The 18327-nt window shown below is 37.5% G+C and overlaps 1 protein-coding gene across 1 annotated transcript in view; it reads right to left on the bottom strand.

Moving 5' to 3' along the window:
- LOC128638984 (guanylate-binding protein 1) overlaps positions 1 to 18327 on the bottom strand; it is a 273065-nt gene that overhangs the window by 154659 nt on the left and 100079 nt on the right. The window contains exon 8 of the mRNA XM_053691125.1: positions 14306 to 14518. Coding sequence (XP_053547100.1) covers positions 14306 to 14518 — 213 coding nt within the window. The remainder of the gene's footprint in view (positions 1 to 14305; positions 14519 to 18327) is intronic.

Genomic DNA, 18327 nt, shown 5'->3' on the forward strand with positions numbered 1-18327 from the left:
TACCTTAATTTCCGATTGGCTGATAGAATCCTAATCCGAATTCGAGGGACGCCATCTTGGATGACGTCCCTTAAAGGAACCGTCATTCGTCGGGAAGTCGTCAGTGAAGATGGATGTTCCGCGTCGGCGTGATGAACATGGATCCGGAAGAAAGAAGATTGAAGATGCCGCTTGATAGAAGACTTCAGCCCGATCATGGACCTCTTCAGCTCCCACTTGGATGAAGACTTCAGCCCGATCATGGACCTCTTCAGCTCCCGCTTGGATGAAGACTTCAGTCGGATCATAGACATCTTCAGCCCCCCGCTTGGGCTTGGATCAAGACATCGGAGGAGCTCTTCTGGATCGATCGGTGAACCCGGCGTGGTGAAGACAAGGTAGGGAGATCTTCAGGGGCTTAGTGTTAGGTTTATTTAAGGGGGGTTTGGGTTAGATTAGGGGTATGTGGGTGGTGGGTTGTAATGTTGGGGGGGTATTGTATGGTTTTTTTTTTACAGGCAAAAGAGCTGAATTCTTTGGGGCATGCCCCGCAAAGGGCCCTTTTCAGGGCTGGTAAGGTAAAAGAGCTTTTCTATTTTAATTTTAGAATAGGGTACGGCATTTTTTTATTTTGGGGGTCTTTCTTATTTTATTAGGGGGCTTAGAGTAGGTGTAATTAGTTTAAAATTGTTGTAATATTTTTCTAATGTTTGTAAATATTTTTTTTATTTTTTGTAACTTAGTTCTTTTTTATTTTTGTACTTCAGTTAGTTTACTTAATTGTATTTATTTGTAGGTATTGTATTTAATTAATTTATTGATAGTGTAGTGTTAGGTTTAATTGTAGATAATTGTAGGTATTTTATTTAATTAATTTATTGATAGTGTAGTGTTAGGTTTAATTGTAACTTAGGTTAGGATTTATTTTACAGGTAATTTTGTAATTATTTTAACTAGGTAGCTATTAAATAGTTATTAACTATTTAATAGCTATTGTACCTGGTTAAAATAAATACAAACTTGCCTGTAAAATAAATATTAATCCTAAAATAGCTACAATATAATTATTATTTATATTGTAGCTATATTAGGGTTTATTTTACAGGTAAGTATTTAGCTTTAAATAGGAATAATTTATTTAATAAGAGTTAATTTTTTTCGTTAGATAAAAATTATATTTAACTTAGGGGGTGTTAGGGTTAGGGTTAGAATTAGCTCTAGGGGTTAAAAAATTTATTAGAGTAGCGGTGAGCTCCGGTCGGCAGATTAGGGGTTAATGCTTGAAGTTAGGTGTCGGCAATGTTAGGGAGGGCAGATTAGGGGTTAATACTATTTATTATAGGGTTATTGAGGCGGGAGTGAGGCGGATTAAGGGTTAATACATTTATTATAGTAGCGGTGCGGTGCGGTCGGCAGATTAGGGGTTAATAAGTGTAGGTAGGTGGCGGCGACGTTGGGGGTGGCAGATTAGGGGTTAATAAATATTATGTAGGTGTCGGCGGTATTAGGGGCAGCAGATTAGGGGTACATAGGGATAACGTAGGTGGCGGCGGTGTACGGAGCGGCAGATTAGGGGTTAAAAATGTTAATAGAGTGGCGGCGATGTGGGGGGGCCTCGGTTTAGGGGTACATAGGTAGTTTATGGGTGTTAGTGTACTTTAGAGCACAGTAGTTAAGAGCTTTATAAACCGGCGTTAGCCCAGAAAGCTCTTAACTACTGACTTTTTTCTGCGGCTGGAGTTTTGTCGTTAGATTTCTAACGCTCACTTCAGCCAAGACTCTAAATATCGGCGTTAGAAAGATCCCATTGAAAAGATAGGATACGCAAATGGCGTAGGGGGATCTGCGGTATGGAAAAGTCGCGGCTGCAAAGTGAGCGTTAGACCGTTTCCTGACTGACTCCAAATACCAGCGGGCGGTAAAAACCAGCGTTAGGAGCCTCTAACGCTGGTTTTGACGGCTACCGCCAAACTCTAAATCTAGGCCTGTGTCTTTTCTCTATAAGTTACTTTCCTTATTATGTATTTAAATATTCCCAAAGACTTGCTGCATTTACATTCAGTAAAACTTGATTTTAAAAGGCATTTCTGAAACAGAAAAAAATATACAATAAGTTTACTAAGAGATTTGTTTGTCTACAAATAGATTGGCCTAGATTACAAGTGGTGCGCTATTGATAGTGTAGGGTGTGTTTTAAATAATGTGGCCCTATGCTAATAATAGTGCACAATTTGGTATTACAAGTCAATAATAAAAAAGTTTGTAGAATACCCCATACTTTCAATATTTTCTTAAAGGAATAGATTAAAAACTAGATTACAACTCCACTATTTTTACTTTGTTTTTGAGAACTTTCAGGTTTGAGCACCTTCAGGTTAGCACTCAAGCAATAGCAAGGACTTCAGTTTTTCAGCGTGCCCCATAGAAGTCTATTATGTGAGGAATTTAGCACAATTGTGCTATCTGACCTCCAAATGCTTTTGCTTGAATGCTAACATTTTACTCTGCGCTTGTAATATGGAAGTAAAAGTGGATGAGTCTAAATTGCATTCTAGAGATGTTAGCATACCATAGCTATGTGAAATGATATGGCATACAGCTAATCTTAGTATATATGATTATAAACATTTTACTCATTTGCCTGTGTCAGAGGCATAACAAGGAGTGAGACAAAGGATGGTAGAACCTGTCTATAGTTTATTAAGCTTTGTAATAGTCTCTGTCCTCAAATCTCTTTCCACCTCTATGACTTCCCCATGTTGTTCCTACTCTACCCTATAAAGCTCACAACAACCTCACATGCAACTATAGTTTCTTACTTTTCTGCAAATACTTCCCAAATAAACCACTTGGATCCTCTTCTGACCTACTGTATGTCTATCTTCTTTCATTATTAGTACTTCCTTCTCCTGCCTACAAGACTTATGTGCCATTGCTACATTCTCGAACTTTCTACCTCACACCATAAGACTGTCTACCACCTTGCATTTGTTCAAGTGCTCTTTGAAAATGTTCCCATTTAGAAAGGTTTATTGAATCTCCTCTAAAAGTTCCTCTTCATCCTGACAAAAAAAAAAACTTTAACTGCCTTGTTTCATTGCTGCAGCTACGACACACATGACAAGCTACCCACACCTTCTGTCTTGTCCTCCTGTAGATTGGAAGCTCTTTGGTGCAGGGCCCCTCCTCCTAGTTTAATGTATTTTGGTTTAGTCTTTTTTTTGCATCTACATTTGTTTTTAATAATAAATTATCATCTTGTTTCCATATTCATGTTCCATGCTCTTCAGAATTTTGTGGTGCATTACAAATATTTAAATATATATATTACTAAAAACAAACTGCACTCGTGAATTAAATTAACATTTTAGCCCCTTATTTCGTCTTATATTTAATATGTATTTATATATGGATATTAACTTCTTACTTTAAATGGACAGTCAAGTCAAAATTAAACTTTCATGATTCAGATATGGCACATAATTATAAATAACAATGAGACAAATTACAAGTTTTGAGCGCTATAGGGAAATTAAAGACCGCAACATTTTCGGCGGTATTTCACTCCCCTATAGCGCTGCTATTACGAGTTTTAAAAAAAGCAGGCTTGTGCGGGCGATATGGCAGCGTTGAGCTCCATACCGCACACAAATACAAGCACTGCTTTTACGTGCTTGTGCGCGATTTCCCCATAGACATCAATGGGGAGAGCCTACAAAAAAAAAGCCTGACACCTGCGATCGCGGAGCGAAAAGCTCCGTAATGCAGCCCCATTGATGTCTATGGGGAAATAAAAATGTATGTTTAAACCTAACACCCTAACATAAACCCCGAGTCTAAACACCCCTAATCTGCTGCCCCCAACATCGCCGCCACCTACATTACAGTTATTAACCCCTAATCTGCCGTCCCAACATCGCCGCCACCTACATTACAGTTATTAACCCCTAATCTGCTGCCCCCAACATCGCAGCCACCTACATTGCAGTTAATAACCCCTAATCTGCCGCCCCAACATTGCCGCCACCTACATTACAGTTATTTACCCCTAATCTGCTGCACCTAACATCACCGCCACCTACATTACAGTTATTACCCCTAATCTGCTGCCCCTAACATCGCCGCCATCTACATAAATGTATTAACCCCTAATCTGCCTCCCCCAATGTCGTCGCTACTATACTAAAGTTATTAACCCCTAAACCTCTGGCCTCCAACATCACTAACATTACCTAAATATATTAACCTCTAAACCTAACCCTAAGCATAACCCTAACCCTAACGTAACCCTAACCCTAACACCCCCTAACTTAAATATAATTAAAATAAATCTAAATAAAACTTACAATTATTACCTAATTAATACCTATTTAATACTAAATATATACTTACCTGTAAAATAAAACCTAAGTTAGCTATAATATAACTAATAGTTATGTTGTAGCTATCTTAGGTGTTATTTTTATTGCACAGGTAAGTTTGTATTTATTTTAACTAGGTAGACTAGACTTCTGGCCATTTGGATGAGGACTTCTTGCCGCTTGGATGAAGACTTCTGCCGGCTTCGATGAGGACTTTTTCCGCTTGGATGAGGACTTCGCCGGCTGAATGAGGATGGATGTCCGGTCTTCGAAAACTGTGAGTGGATCGTCTGGGGTTAGTTTTAGGTTATTTTGAGGGTTTATTGGGTGGGTTTTATTTTTAGATTAGATTTTGGGCACTTTATAAAAGAGCTAAATGCCCTTTTAAGGGCAATGTCCATCCAAATGCCCTTTTCAGGGCAATGGTTAGCTTAGGTTTTTTTTTAAATATAATTTTATTTGGGGGGGGTTACTGATGGGGGGGGGTTGTTTGTAATTTTTATTGCCACATAAAAGAGCTGCTATCTTTGGGGCAATGCCCTGCAAAAGGCAATTTTAAGGGCCATTGGCAGTTAAGTGTAGGCTAGGGTTTTTTGTATTTTGGGGGGCTTTTTATTATTTTTATAGGGCTATTAGATTAGGAGTAATTAGGTGGTCAGCAACAAAGTTGCAGGACAACCTATTGTTATTGTCAGGATTATTTTTTATTATTATTATTATTAGGTGGCCAGCAACGAAGTTGCAAGATAACCTATTGTTATTGTCAGGATCATTATTTATTAGGTGGAAAGCAACAAAGTGGCAGGCAAACCTATTGTTATTGTCAGGATTATTATTATTAGGTGGCCAGCAACAAAGTTGAAGGACAACCTTTTGTTATTGTCAGGATTATTATTATTATTTTTTATTAGGTGGCCAGCAACGAAGTTGCAGGACAACCTATTGTTATTGTCAGGATTATTATTATTATTATTATTTATTATTATTATTATTATTATTATTAGGTGGCCATGCAACGAAGTTGCAGGACAACCTATTGTTATTGTCAGGATTATTATTATTATTATTACGCCACTTTTTCAAGTGCTTATAAAAACAACAGCATAACTCAAAAACTCATGAAACTTGGCACAATGCTAGAGATCTATGCTGTGCATAAGCCTGTGCAACATAAATCTTATAGGTCATGTGATCTAGCAGCCATATTGCTTTTTGCGAAAGATTTCGACAACCGCTTGAAAATCTTCTTCTCCAGAACCGCTTATGTTACAGCTGTGAAACTTGCTGTGTGTACTGCTATACTGACCTAGAATAAAGTTTGTTCAAGAGAAGTGATTTAGTCACATGATCTAGCTGCCATTTTGAAATGTGCGAACATTTTTAAACATCCTCTTCTCTGCAACCGCTAAGTGCAATAAAGCGCAATTTTGCACATGTGCTCCTTGCAAGTTCCTCTACCAAGTTTGTTCAAACTGTGAATTTTCTATGATCAACATGGCTGCTATGAGCCATTCGCCATTTTATCACTGTTTAATTGCATAAATTTGCACTTTATGCATTATATTTACACTATTTAACTATATTACAGTGTAGCAGACCCATGAGTACACATAGTCATGACCCCTAAAGGCAATATTGCAGTAAAACTTCGTACTGCGCAGTTGCCTTCGTGAAATAAAACATTTGCAAATTTTCATAAAACTTCTGCAAATTGTAGAGGTCTATAGTGAGCATTAGTATGTGCAATTTGAAAGCCATACAATGCATAGCTTGGCGGCCATTTTGTGTCGTATGCGCTGTTTTTAAAAACCACAAAAATCTTCTCCGAAACCGCTTATGGCACAGACTTGAAATTTTGTTTACAGGGTTATCTTATGACTAATATTCAGATTTGTTCAAAAGAAGTTGATAGGTCATGTGGTTTGGCAGCCATTTTGAATTGTTCAAAAATGCTTAACGATATATTTAAACTAATAATAAAACAAAAACCGTTTTAAAAAAATGTGTTTTTTTTTTGCCATGTTTATTGATAACTATGGTGAGCACTATTGTGCGTAATATGGAGGCTGTATATCTTATGATCAGGCAGCCATCTTGGTTTACTCAAAAATAACGAAAGTCTATTTTCTCTGAAACCGCTTATGTTAGAACTATGAAATTTACTGTATAATCTTATATTGTGACCTAGATTCATAATTGCTCATTAGGAGAGAATCAGTCACATGATGTGGCAGCAATATTAGTTTTATTTTTATTGTAATTATTTATAATTCAATACTGCCTCTTTTGATTCAATTGCTCACAAAACACAAATTACTTATGCTAAACTCTTGAAATCAGGAATGCTGGTACAGCCTATTGCAATTCTACATCTCATGCAACATTGAACTCATAGGTCATATGGTTAAGCAGCCATTTTGTTTTTTGCCACAAATTTCGAGAAAAGCTTAAAAATCTTCAGCTCTGGAACTGCTTATGTTACAGTTTTGAAACTTGCTGTGCTCAGTGCTGCTATGACCTAGATTTGCCATTGTTCAACAGAAGTGCCTTGGTCACATAATGTAGCAGCCATCTTGCATTTTGCGAAAATCTTTAAACATCTTCTCTTAAACTGCTTAGTGCAATAAAGCAGAATTTTAGACATATACTCCTTGCAATGTCCTCTACCAAGTTTGTTCAAACTGCGATTTTTCTATAATCAACATGGCATTAACCTTTTTATTGACATTTAATTGCGTAAATTTGCACTTTATGCATTAGCTTTACAATATTTAACAATATTACAGTGTAATAGACACATGATTACACAGTCATAACCCTCAAAGACAATATTGCAGTCAAAATTCGCACTGCGTAGTCGCCTTCGTAAAATAAAACATTTGCCAATTTTCATGAAACTAATGCAAATTGTACTGGTCTATAGTGAGCATTAGTATGTGCAATTTGAAAGCCATACAACGCATAGCTTGGTGGCCATTTTGTTTCATATGCGCTGTTTTTAAAAACTACAAATATCTTCTTCTCCGAAACCGCTTATGGCACAGACTTGAAATTTTGTTTACAGAGTTAGCTTATGACTAACATTCAGATTTGTTCAAGAGAAGTTGATAGGGCATGTGGTTTGGCAGCCATTTTGAATTGTTCAAAAACGCCTAACGATATTTTTATACTAATAATAAAACAAAAACCGTTTTACAAAAATGTTTTATTTTTGCCATGTTTATTGACATCCACGGTGAGAATTATTATGCATAATATGGAGGCTGTATATCATGTGATCTGGCAGCCATTTTGTTTTATGCGATAATTTCACAAATCTATTTTCTCTGCAACTGCTTATGTTAGAACTGTGAAACTAGCTGTATAACCTTATATTGTGACCTAGAGTCACATTTGTTCATGTTGAAGGAATTGGTCACAAGCTATGGCAGCCATATTGGTTTACGCAAAAATTTAAAAAATGTGATTTCTTTGCAACCGCTTATGTTAAAACTGTGAAATTTGCTGTGTAGCTATATATTGTGACTTTGCAGCTTGTATGCTTTGCAAAGGCGATGCGCATGGCCACCCCTATCGCTGCTTGCAGCTATATTTATTATTACTATGCCACTTTTTCAAGTGCTTATAAAAACAACAGCATAACTCAAAAACTCATGAAACCTGGCAAAATGCTAGAGATCTATGCTGTGTATAATCCTGTGAAACATAAATCTTATAGGTCATGTGATCTAGCAGCTATATTGCTTTTTGCGACAAATTTCGACAACCGCTAGAAAATCTTCTTCTCCCGAACCGATTATGCTACAGCTGTGAAACTTGCTGTGTGTACTGCTGTACTGAACTAGAATAAAGTTTGTTCAAGAGAAGTGATTTAGTCCATGATCTAGCTGCCATTTTGAAATGTGCAAAAATCTTTAAACATCTTCTCTGCAACCCCTAAGTGCAATGAAGCGCAATTTTGCACATATGCTCTTTGCAAGTTCACCTACCAAGATTGTTCAAACTGTGAATTTTCCACAATCAACATGGCCGATATGAGCCATTCGCCTTTTTATCGCTGTTTATATGTGCAAATTTGCACTTTATGCATTATGTTTACACTATTTAACTATATTACAGTACAGCAGACACATGATTACACAATGGCGTCTATTTAACAAGCCGTCTACTTACCTGCATTCGACTGCCCCAATACGCCCGCCTAAGTTCGTCTAACCTCGCTGCCGCGGACCTGAATACGCTCTCCAAAATGATCAAAAAAGCTGTCAAAAAGCCGCGCACCAAGTACGGAGCGATGAGCAGCGGGCTGTGTTATTTATCACTCATCGATCCCGCTGCTCTTCGGCTTTTTCCCAGCTTTATTGATACCCCTGTCACTAAGCACCCACACTATACTATACTGTTACACCCCCTATACCTCCAATCCCGGAGCCCCCGCAACTAAATAAAGTTATTAACCCCTAAACCGCCGATCCCGGACCCCGCCGCACCTACATAAAGTTATTAACCCCTTAACCGCTGCTCCCGGAGCCCACCGCCACCGACATTATACATATTAACCGCTAATCTGCCACCCCCTATACTGCTGCCACCTACATAAACTTATTAACCCCTATCCTGCGACTCCCGGACCCCGCCGCAACTAAATAAAATGTTTAACCCCTAAACCGCCACTCCCGGAGCCCACCACCACCTACATTACATTTATTAGCCCCTATCCTGCCCCCCCTACACTGCCGCTACCTACATTACATTTATTAACCCCTAATCTGCCCCCCTACACCGCCGCCACTATATTAAATTTATTAACCCCTAAACCTAAGTCTAACCCTAACACCCCCTAACTTAAATATAATTTAAATAAATCTAAATAAAATTACTATTATTAACTAAATTATTCCTATTTAAAACTAAATACTTACCTTTAAAATAAACCCTAAGATAGCTACAATATAACTAATAGCTACATTGTAGCTATTTTAGGATTTATTTTTATTTTACAGGCAACTTTGTATTTATTTTAACTAGGTACAATAGTTATTAAATAGTTATTAACTATTTAATAACTACCTAGCTAAAATAAATACAAAATTACCTGTAAAATAAATCCTAACCTAAGTTACAATTACACCTAACACTTCACTACAATTAAATACATTAAATTAATAAAATACAATTACCTACAATTAACTAAAATTAACTAAAGTACAAAAAAACACTAAATTACAGAAAATAAAAAATTAATTACAAGAATTTTAAACTAATTACACCTAATCTAAGCCCCCTAATAAAATAAAAAAGCCCCCTAAAATAATAAAATTCCCTACCCTATACTAAATTACAAATACCCCTTAAAAGGGCTTTTTGTGGGGCATTGCACCAAAGTAATCAGCTGTTTTACCTGAAAAAAAAAGAAATACAACCCCCCAAAATTAAAACCCACCACCCACACACCCCTACTCTAAAACCCACCCAAACCCCCCTTAAAAAACCTAACACTAACCCCCTGAAGATCACCCTACCTTGAGCCGTCTTCACCCAGCCGGGCCGAAGTCTTCATCCAATCCGAGCGATGTGGTCCTCCAGACGGTCCAAAGTCTTCATCCAATCTGGGCAGAAGAGGTCCTCCAGACGGGCAGAAGTCTTCATCCAGGCGGCATCTTCTATCGTCTTCCATCCGACGAGGAGCGGGTCCATCTTGAAGCCATCTGACGCGGAGCATCCTTACAGCAGGACGACTACTCGACGAATGACGGTTCCTTTAAATGACATCATCCAAGATGGCATCCCTCGAATTCTGATTGGCTGATAGAATCCTAATTAAGGTAGGAAAAATCTGATTGGCTGATTGGATCAGCCAATCGGATTGAAGTTCAATCCGATTGGCTGATCCAATCAGCCAATAGGATTGACCTCGCATTCTATTGGCTGTTTCCTACCTTAATTCCAATTGGCTGATAGAATCCTATCAGCCAATCGGAATTCGAGGGACGCCATCTTGGATGACGTCATTTAAAGGAACCATCATTCGTCGAGTAGTTGTTGTGCTGGAATGATGCTCCGCGTCAGATGGCTTCAAGATGGACCCTCTCCTCGTCGGATGGAAGAAGATAGAAGATGCGCCTGGATGAAGACTTCTGCCCGTCTGGAGGACCTCTTCTGCCCAGATTGGATGAAAACTTTGGACCGTCTGGAGGACCACATCGCTCGGATTGGATGAAGACTTCGGCCCGGCTGGGTGAAGACGGCTCAAGGTAAGGTGATTTTCAGGGGGTCAGTGTTAGTTTTTTTAAGGGGGGTTTGGGTGGGTTTTAGAGTAGGGGTGTGTGGGTGGTGTGTTTTAATGTTGGGGGGTTGTATTTCTTTTTTTAAAGGTAAAAGAGCTGATTACTTTGGGGCAATGCCCCGCAAAAAGCCCTTTTAAGGACTATTTGTAATTTAGTATAGGGTAGGGAATTTTATTATTTTGGGGGCTTTATTATTTTATTAGGGGGCTTAGATTAGGTGTAATTAGTTTAAAATTCTTGTAATTTATTTCTTATTTTCTGTAATTTTGTGTTTTTTTTCTTGTACTTTAGTTAATTTTAGTTAATTGTAGATAACTGTATTTAATTAATTTAATTTATTTAATTATAGTATAGTGTTAGGTGTAATTGTAACTTAGGTTAGGATTTATTTTACAGGTAATTTTGTCTTTATTTTAGCTAGGTAGTTATTAAATAGTTAATAACTATTTAATAACTATTCTATCTAGTTAAAATAAATATAAACTTACCTGTAAAATAAAAATAAATCCTAAAATAGCTACAATATAGTTATTAGTTATTTTGTAGATATCTTAGGGTTTATTTTATAGGTAAGTATTTAGTTTTAAATAGGAATAATTTAGTTAATAATAGTAATTTTATTTATTTAAATAATATTTAAGTTAGGGGGGTGTTAGAGTTAAACTTAGGTTTAGGGGTTAATAACTTTATTATAGTGGCGGGTAGGGGGGGCAGGATAGGGGTTAATAAGTTTAATGTAGGTGGCAGCGGTGTAGGGGGGCAGGATAGGGGTTAATAAGTTTAATGTAGGTGGCGGTGGGCTCCGGGAGCGGCAGTTTAGGGGTTAAACATTTAATTTAGTTGTGGCGGGGTCTGTGAGCGGCGGTTTAGGGGTTACTAAGTTTAATGTAGGTGGCGGTGGTGTAGGGGGGGCAGATTAGGGGTGTTTAGACTCGGGGTACATGTTAGGGTGTTGGGTGCAGACATTTCCCATAGAAATCAATGGGATATCGGGCAGCAGCGAACATAAGCTTCCGCTGCTGTCAGACTCCCATTGATTCCTATGGGATCCGCCACCTCCAGGGCGGGCGGATTGAAAACCAGGTATGCTGGGCCGGAATTGTGGCGAGCGTACCTGGTCTTTCTTTGATAACTTCCAAAAGTAGTTAGATAGTGCCGAACTTGCGTTCAGAACATCTGTAGTGATGTAAGCATCGATCTGTGTCGGACTGAATCCGGCGGATCATAGGTTACGTCACTATATTCTACTTTTGCCGGTAGGTAGGGCTTGATAACTACAGCGAATCAGCCTCGCCACAAATACGTTGCGGAATTCCAGCATATTTGTGGTTGACGGCTTGATAACTAGAGGCCATAGTCATAACCCCCAAATGCAATATTGCAGTCAAAATTCGCACTGCACAGTTGCCTTCACAAAATAAAACATTTACACATTTTCATGAAACTTCTGGAAATTGTAGAGGTCTATAGTGAGCACTAGTTTGCGCAATTTGAAAGACATACATTACATAGCTTGGTGGCCATTTTGTTTCGTATGTGCTGTTAAAAACTAAAAAAATCTTCTCCGAAACCGCTTATGGGATAGACTTGAAATTTTGTTTATAAAGTTATCTTATGACAAACATTCAGATTTGTTCAAGAGAAGTTGATATGTCATGAGGTTTGGCAGCCATTTTGAATTGTTAAAAAATGCTTAACAATATTTTTAAATTAATAATAAAACAAAAACCGCTTTACAAAAATGCTTTATTTTTGCCATGTTTATTGACATCTATGGTGAGAACTATTTTGCATAATATGGAGGCTGTATATTATATGATCTGGCAGCCATTTTGTTCTATGCAAAAATTTCGAAAATCTATTTTCTCTGCAACTGTTTATGTTAGAACTGTGAAACTAGCTGTATAACCTTATATTGTGACATAGTCACATTTGTTCATGTTGAAGAAATTGGTCACAAGCTATGGCAGCCATATTGGTTTGAGCGAAAATTACGAAAATGTGATTTCTTTGCAACCGCTTATGTTAAAGCTGTGAAATTTGCTGTGTAGCTATATATTGTGACTTGTATGCTTGTATGCCATTGCAAAGGTGATGCGTGTGGCCACCTCTATTGCTGCTTGAAGCTATATTTCATTTTTATTTTTGATAAATGTTTTTATTTTGTGTAATTTAGTGTTTATTTTTTTGTAATTTAGATAATTGAATGTAATTAATTTTATTTATTTAATTTTATTGTAATGTTAGGTATTAGTGTAAGGCAGGTTAGGTTTTATTTTACAGGTAAATTTGTATTTATTTTAACTAGGTAGTAAGTAAATAGTTAATAACTATTTAATAACTAGTCTACCTAGTTAAAATAAATACAAATGTACCTGTGAAATAAAAATAACACCTAAGATAGCTACAATATAACTATTAGTTATATTATAGCTAGCTTAGGTTTTATTTTACATGTGTGTATGTATTTAGTTTTAAATAGTAATAATTATATTTAAGTTAGGGGGTGTTAGGCTTAGGGTTACTTTAGGGTTAGGGTTAGGTTTAGGGTTTAATATATTTATGTAGTGATGTGGGAGGCCAGAGGTTTAGGGGTTAATAGTTTATTATAGTATATTTATTTGTGGGGAGCTTGCGGTTTAGTGGTGAATAGGTTTATTATAGCGGCGGTGTGTGCGGACGGCAGATTAGGGGTTAATAATATTTAAATAGTGTTTGCAATGTGGGAGTGGGGCGAATTAGGTGTTAATATGTTTATTATAGTGGCAACGATGTTGGGGAGCGGCGGAATAGGGGTTAATAATTTTATTATAGTGTTTGCGGTGCGGGAGGGCCACGGTTTAGGGGTTAATAGGTAGTTTATGGGTGTTAGTGTACTTTTTAACACTTTAGTTATGAGTTTTATGGTACAGCTTTGTAGCGTAAAACTCATAACTACTGACTTTCAGGTGGCGGTACAAATATTGTAGTTATAGGCTGTACTGCTCACTTTTTGGCCTCTCAGGCAAACTCGTAATACCGGCGCTATGGAAGTCCCATTGAAAAAGGACTTTTTAAAAAGTGCAGTACTGAGGTTGGTTGACAGCCAAAAAGGTGTGCGGTACACCTATAACTACAGGACTAGCAGCGGTAGTGAAAAAGCAGCGTTATGAGCCATAACAATGCTTTTTACTCATAACGCACAACTCGTAATCTGGCGGATTACAATTTACTTTTATCATCAAATTTGTTTTGTCCTCTTGGTATTTTTATTTTAATGCTAAACCTAGGTAGGCTCAAACTGATTTCTAAACTGTTGAAGGCCGCCTCTTATCAGAGCATTTTGACAGTTTTTGACAGTTAGACAGTGTTAGTTCATGTGTGTCATCATATATATATATATATATATATATATATATATATAAAAAACACATTGTGCTCACTCCCGTGGAATTATTTATGAGTCAGCATTGATTTGCTAAAATGCAATGTTTGTCAAAAGAACTGAAATAAGGGGGCAGTCTGCAGAGGCTTAGGTAATCACAGAGATAAAAGTATATTAATATAACAGTGTTGGTTATGCAAAACTGGGGAATGGGTAATAAATGGATTATCTATCTTTTTAAAGAATAAACATTTTCAAGTAGACTGGCCCTTTAATATTTTCAATAAACATTTCAATAACACACATCACGGTACCTTAATTCCTTTCCTTTGAGCCTGATCATACGCATCAATCAAATTCTTTTTATCTTCTTCAAAGCATTTGTGCCCACTAGGCTTGGAATAATATCCTTCTTTTATCATTTTTTCCATATTCAAACTTAGCTGCTGGATCACAGTACGACACTTTTTCATTGATGCCATCTCATTGGATTTGGAGTATTCTTTTTGTTTCTCTAAAAGCAATTCCTGGAAATATACAATAGATAATATAGTTAGGTGGGAGAAATTCAAGTTATGGTTTAACTTTGGATAACTATCGGCTAGATTATGAGTTTTGTCGGTAAAGCTGTGCGTTGTTAATGCTCAGTTTATGCTCACCGCTCACTTAAAACAACGCTGGTATTACAGGTTTTTTTCAACTCGGCGTTAGCCTCTAAAAAGTGAGCAGAGAGCAAAATTTAGCTCCACATCTCACCTCAATACCAGCGTTGCTTAAGTCAGTGGTGAGCTGGCTGAACGTGCTTGTGCACGATTTCCCCATAGGAAACAATGTGGCTGAGCTGGCTAGAAAAAAAGCAGCGTTCAGCTCCTAACGCAGACCCATTGTTTCCTATGGGGAAATACATTTTATGTCTGCACCTAATACCTTAACATGAACCCCAAGTATAAACACCCCAAATATTACACTTATTAACCCCTAATCTGCTGCCCCGACATTGTCGCCACCTGCATTATATTATTAACCCCTAATCTGCTGCTCCGGACACCGCCGCCACCTACATTATCCCTATGAACCCCTAATCTGCTGCCCCCAACATCGCTGACACCTAAATTATATTTATTAACCCCTACTCTGCCGCCCCCAATGTCGCCGCAACCTAACTACATTTATTAACCCCTAATCTGCCCCCCAACGTCGCCGCCACTATAATAAAGTTATTAACCCCTAAACCTCAGTCTAACCCTAACCCCCTAACTTAAATATAATTTAAATACATCTAAATTAATTTACTAGTATTAAATAAATTATTCCTATTTAAAACTAAATACTTACCTGTAAAATAAACCCTAATAGTTACATTGTATCTAGCTTAGGGTTTATTTTTATTTTACAGGCAATTTTGTATTTATTTTAACTAGGTACAATAGTTATTAAATAGTTATTTAATAACTACCTAGCTAAAATAAATACAAATGTACCTGTAAAATAAACCCTAACCTAAGTTACAATTACACCTAACACCACACTATAATTAAATTATTTACCTAAACTAACTACAATTAAATACAATTAAAATAAATAAACTAAACTACGAGAAAAAAAACACTAAATTACAGAAAATAATAAAATAATTACAAGAATTTTAAACTAATTACACCTAATCTAATCCCCTAATAAAATAAAAAAGCCCCCCAAAATAAAAAAATTCCCTACCCTATACTAAATTTGCGGGGCATTGCCCCAAAGTAATCAGCTCTTTTACCTGTAAAATACCTGTAAAAAAAAAAAAAATACCCCCCAACATTAAAACCCACCATCCACACACCCAACCCTACTCTAAAACCCATCCAATGCCCCCTTATTAAAAACAACACTAACCTCTTGAAGATCACCCTACCTTGAGACGTCTTCACCCAGCCGGGCACAAGTGGTCCTCCAGACGGTCCGAAGTCTTCATCCTATCCGGGCAGAAGAGGACATCCAGAGGGGCAGAAGTCTTCATCCAGGCGGCATCTTCTATCTTCATCCATCGAGAGCAGAGTGGGTCCATCTTGAAGCCAGCCGACGAAGAGCATCCTCTTCCATCCAACGACTCCCGACGAATGAAGGTTTCTTTAAATGACGTCATCCAAGATGGCGTCCCTTCAATTCCGATTGGCTGATAGGATTCTATCAGCCAATCGGAATTAAGATAGGAAAAATCCTATTGGCTGATGAAATCAGCCAATATAATTGAAGTTCAATCCTATTGGCTGATCCAATCAGCCAATAGGATTGATCTCGCATTCTATTGGCTGTTCCAATCAGCCAATAGAATGCAAGCTCAATTCTATTGGCTGCTTGCATCAGCCAATAGGATTTTTCCTACCTTAATTCCGATTGGCTGATAGAATCCTATCAGCCAATCGGAATTCAATGGACGCCATCTTGGATGACGTCATTTAAAGGAACCTTCATTTGTCGGTTGTCGTCGGATGGAAGAGGATGCTCCGCGTCGGCTGGCTTCAAGATGGACCCGCTCCACTCCAGATGGATGAAGATAGAAGATTCCGCCTGGATGAAGACTTCTGCCCCTCTGGATGTCCTCTTCTTCCCGGATAGGATGAAGACTTCGGACCGTCTGGAGGATCACTTGTGCCCGGCTGGGTGAAGACGTCTCAAGGTAGGGTGATCTTCAAGGGGTTAGTGTTAGGTTTTATTAATGGGGGATTGGGTGGGTTTTAGAGTACGGTTGGGTGTGTAGGTGGTGGGTTTTAATGTTGGGGGGTATTGTATTTATTTTTTACAGGTAAAAGAGCTGATTACTTTGGGGCAATGCCCAGCAAAAGGCCCTTTTAAGGGCTATTTGTAATTTAGTATAGGGTAGGGAATTTTTTTATTTTGGGGGGCTTTTTTATTTTATTAGGGGGATTAGATTAGGTGTAATTAGTTTAAAAATCTTGTAATTATTTTTTGATTTTCGGTAATTTAGTGTTTTTTTTCTCTTAATTTAGTTTATTTAATTTAATTGTATTTAATTGTAGTTAGTTTAGGTAATTCATTTAATTATAGTGTAGTGTTAGGTGTAATTGTAACTTAGGTTAGGGTTTATTTTACAGGTAAATTTGTATTTATTTTAACTAGGTAGTTATTAAATAGTTAATAACTATTTAATAACTATTGTACCTAGTTAAAATAAATACAAACTTGCCTGTAAAATAAAAATAAATCCTAAACTAGCTACAATGTAACTATTAGTTATATTGTATCTATCTTAGGGTTTATTTTATAGGTAAGTATTTAGTTTTAAATAGGAATAATTTATTTAAATTATATGTAAGTTAGGGGGGGTTAGGTTTAGGGTTAGACTTAGGTTTAGGGGTTAATACGTTTATTATAGTGTCAGCGTCATTGGGGACGGCAGATTAGGGGTTAATAAACGTAGGTAGGTGTCGGCGATGTTAGGGACGGCAGATTAGGGGTTAATAATATTTAACTAGTGTTTGCAAGGTGGGAGTGCGGTGGTTTTGGGGGTTAATGCATTTATTTAAGTGGCGATTAGGGGTTAAATTTTTTATTTAAGTGTTTGCGATGTGGGGGGGGCCTCAGTTTAGGGGTTAATAGGTAGTTTATGGGTGTTAGTGTACTTTGTAGCACTTTAGTTAAGAGTTTTATGTTACGGCGTTAGCCCATAAAACTCTTAACTACTGACTTTTAAATGCGGTAGGAGTCTTGACAGGAGAGGGTGCACCGCTCACTTTCTCCAAGACTCGTAATACTGGCGTTAGGAAAATCCCATAGAAAATATAGGATACGCAATTGACGTAAGGGGATTTGCGGTATGCTCGAGTCGCAGAAGAAAAGTGAGCGGTACAGCTGTACCTGCCAGACTTGTAATACCAGTGGGCGTTAAAAAGCAGCGTTGGGACCCCTCAACGCTGCTTTTTAAGGCTAACGCAAGACTCGTAATCTAGCCGATAGTGAAGAAAATATTGGAATAATTTTTCAATGATATACAGGTGTAGTTACAAAATTAGAAATAAGTGGCCAGAGAAATCCCTCGTAAAATCTGCAAAGTAGAAGAAGAATCTTTCTTTTAAGAACTAACATTAAGCAAGATTTCAAGTTGTGTGCTAAACCGGGTGCGTAAATAACGCAACAAAAATTGCGTTATCGCACTTTCCATAGCGCTGCCATGACAAGTTACTTATAAAAACCTCCTTGTGCTGTGTGTAATGGTGCGAAAAGGTCCATACCGTAAAAAACAAAAGGCCTGACTTTACGTGCTCGTGCACGCTTTCCCCCATAAATATCAATGGGGAGAAAGTGTTAGAAAAAAACTACCTAACGTAAT

Source organism: Bombina bombina, chromosome 8, assembly GCF_027579735.1.
Source record: "Bombina bombina isolate aBomBom1 chromosome 8, aBomBom1.pri, whole genome shotgun sequence".
Classification (NCBI taxonomy): Eukaryota; Metazoa; Chordata; class Amphibia; order Anura; family Bombinatoridae; genus Bombina; species Bombina bombina.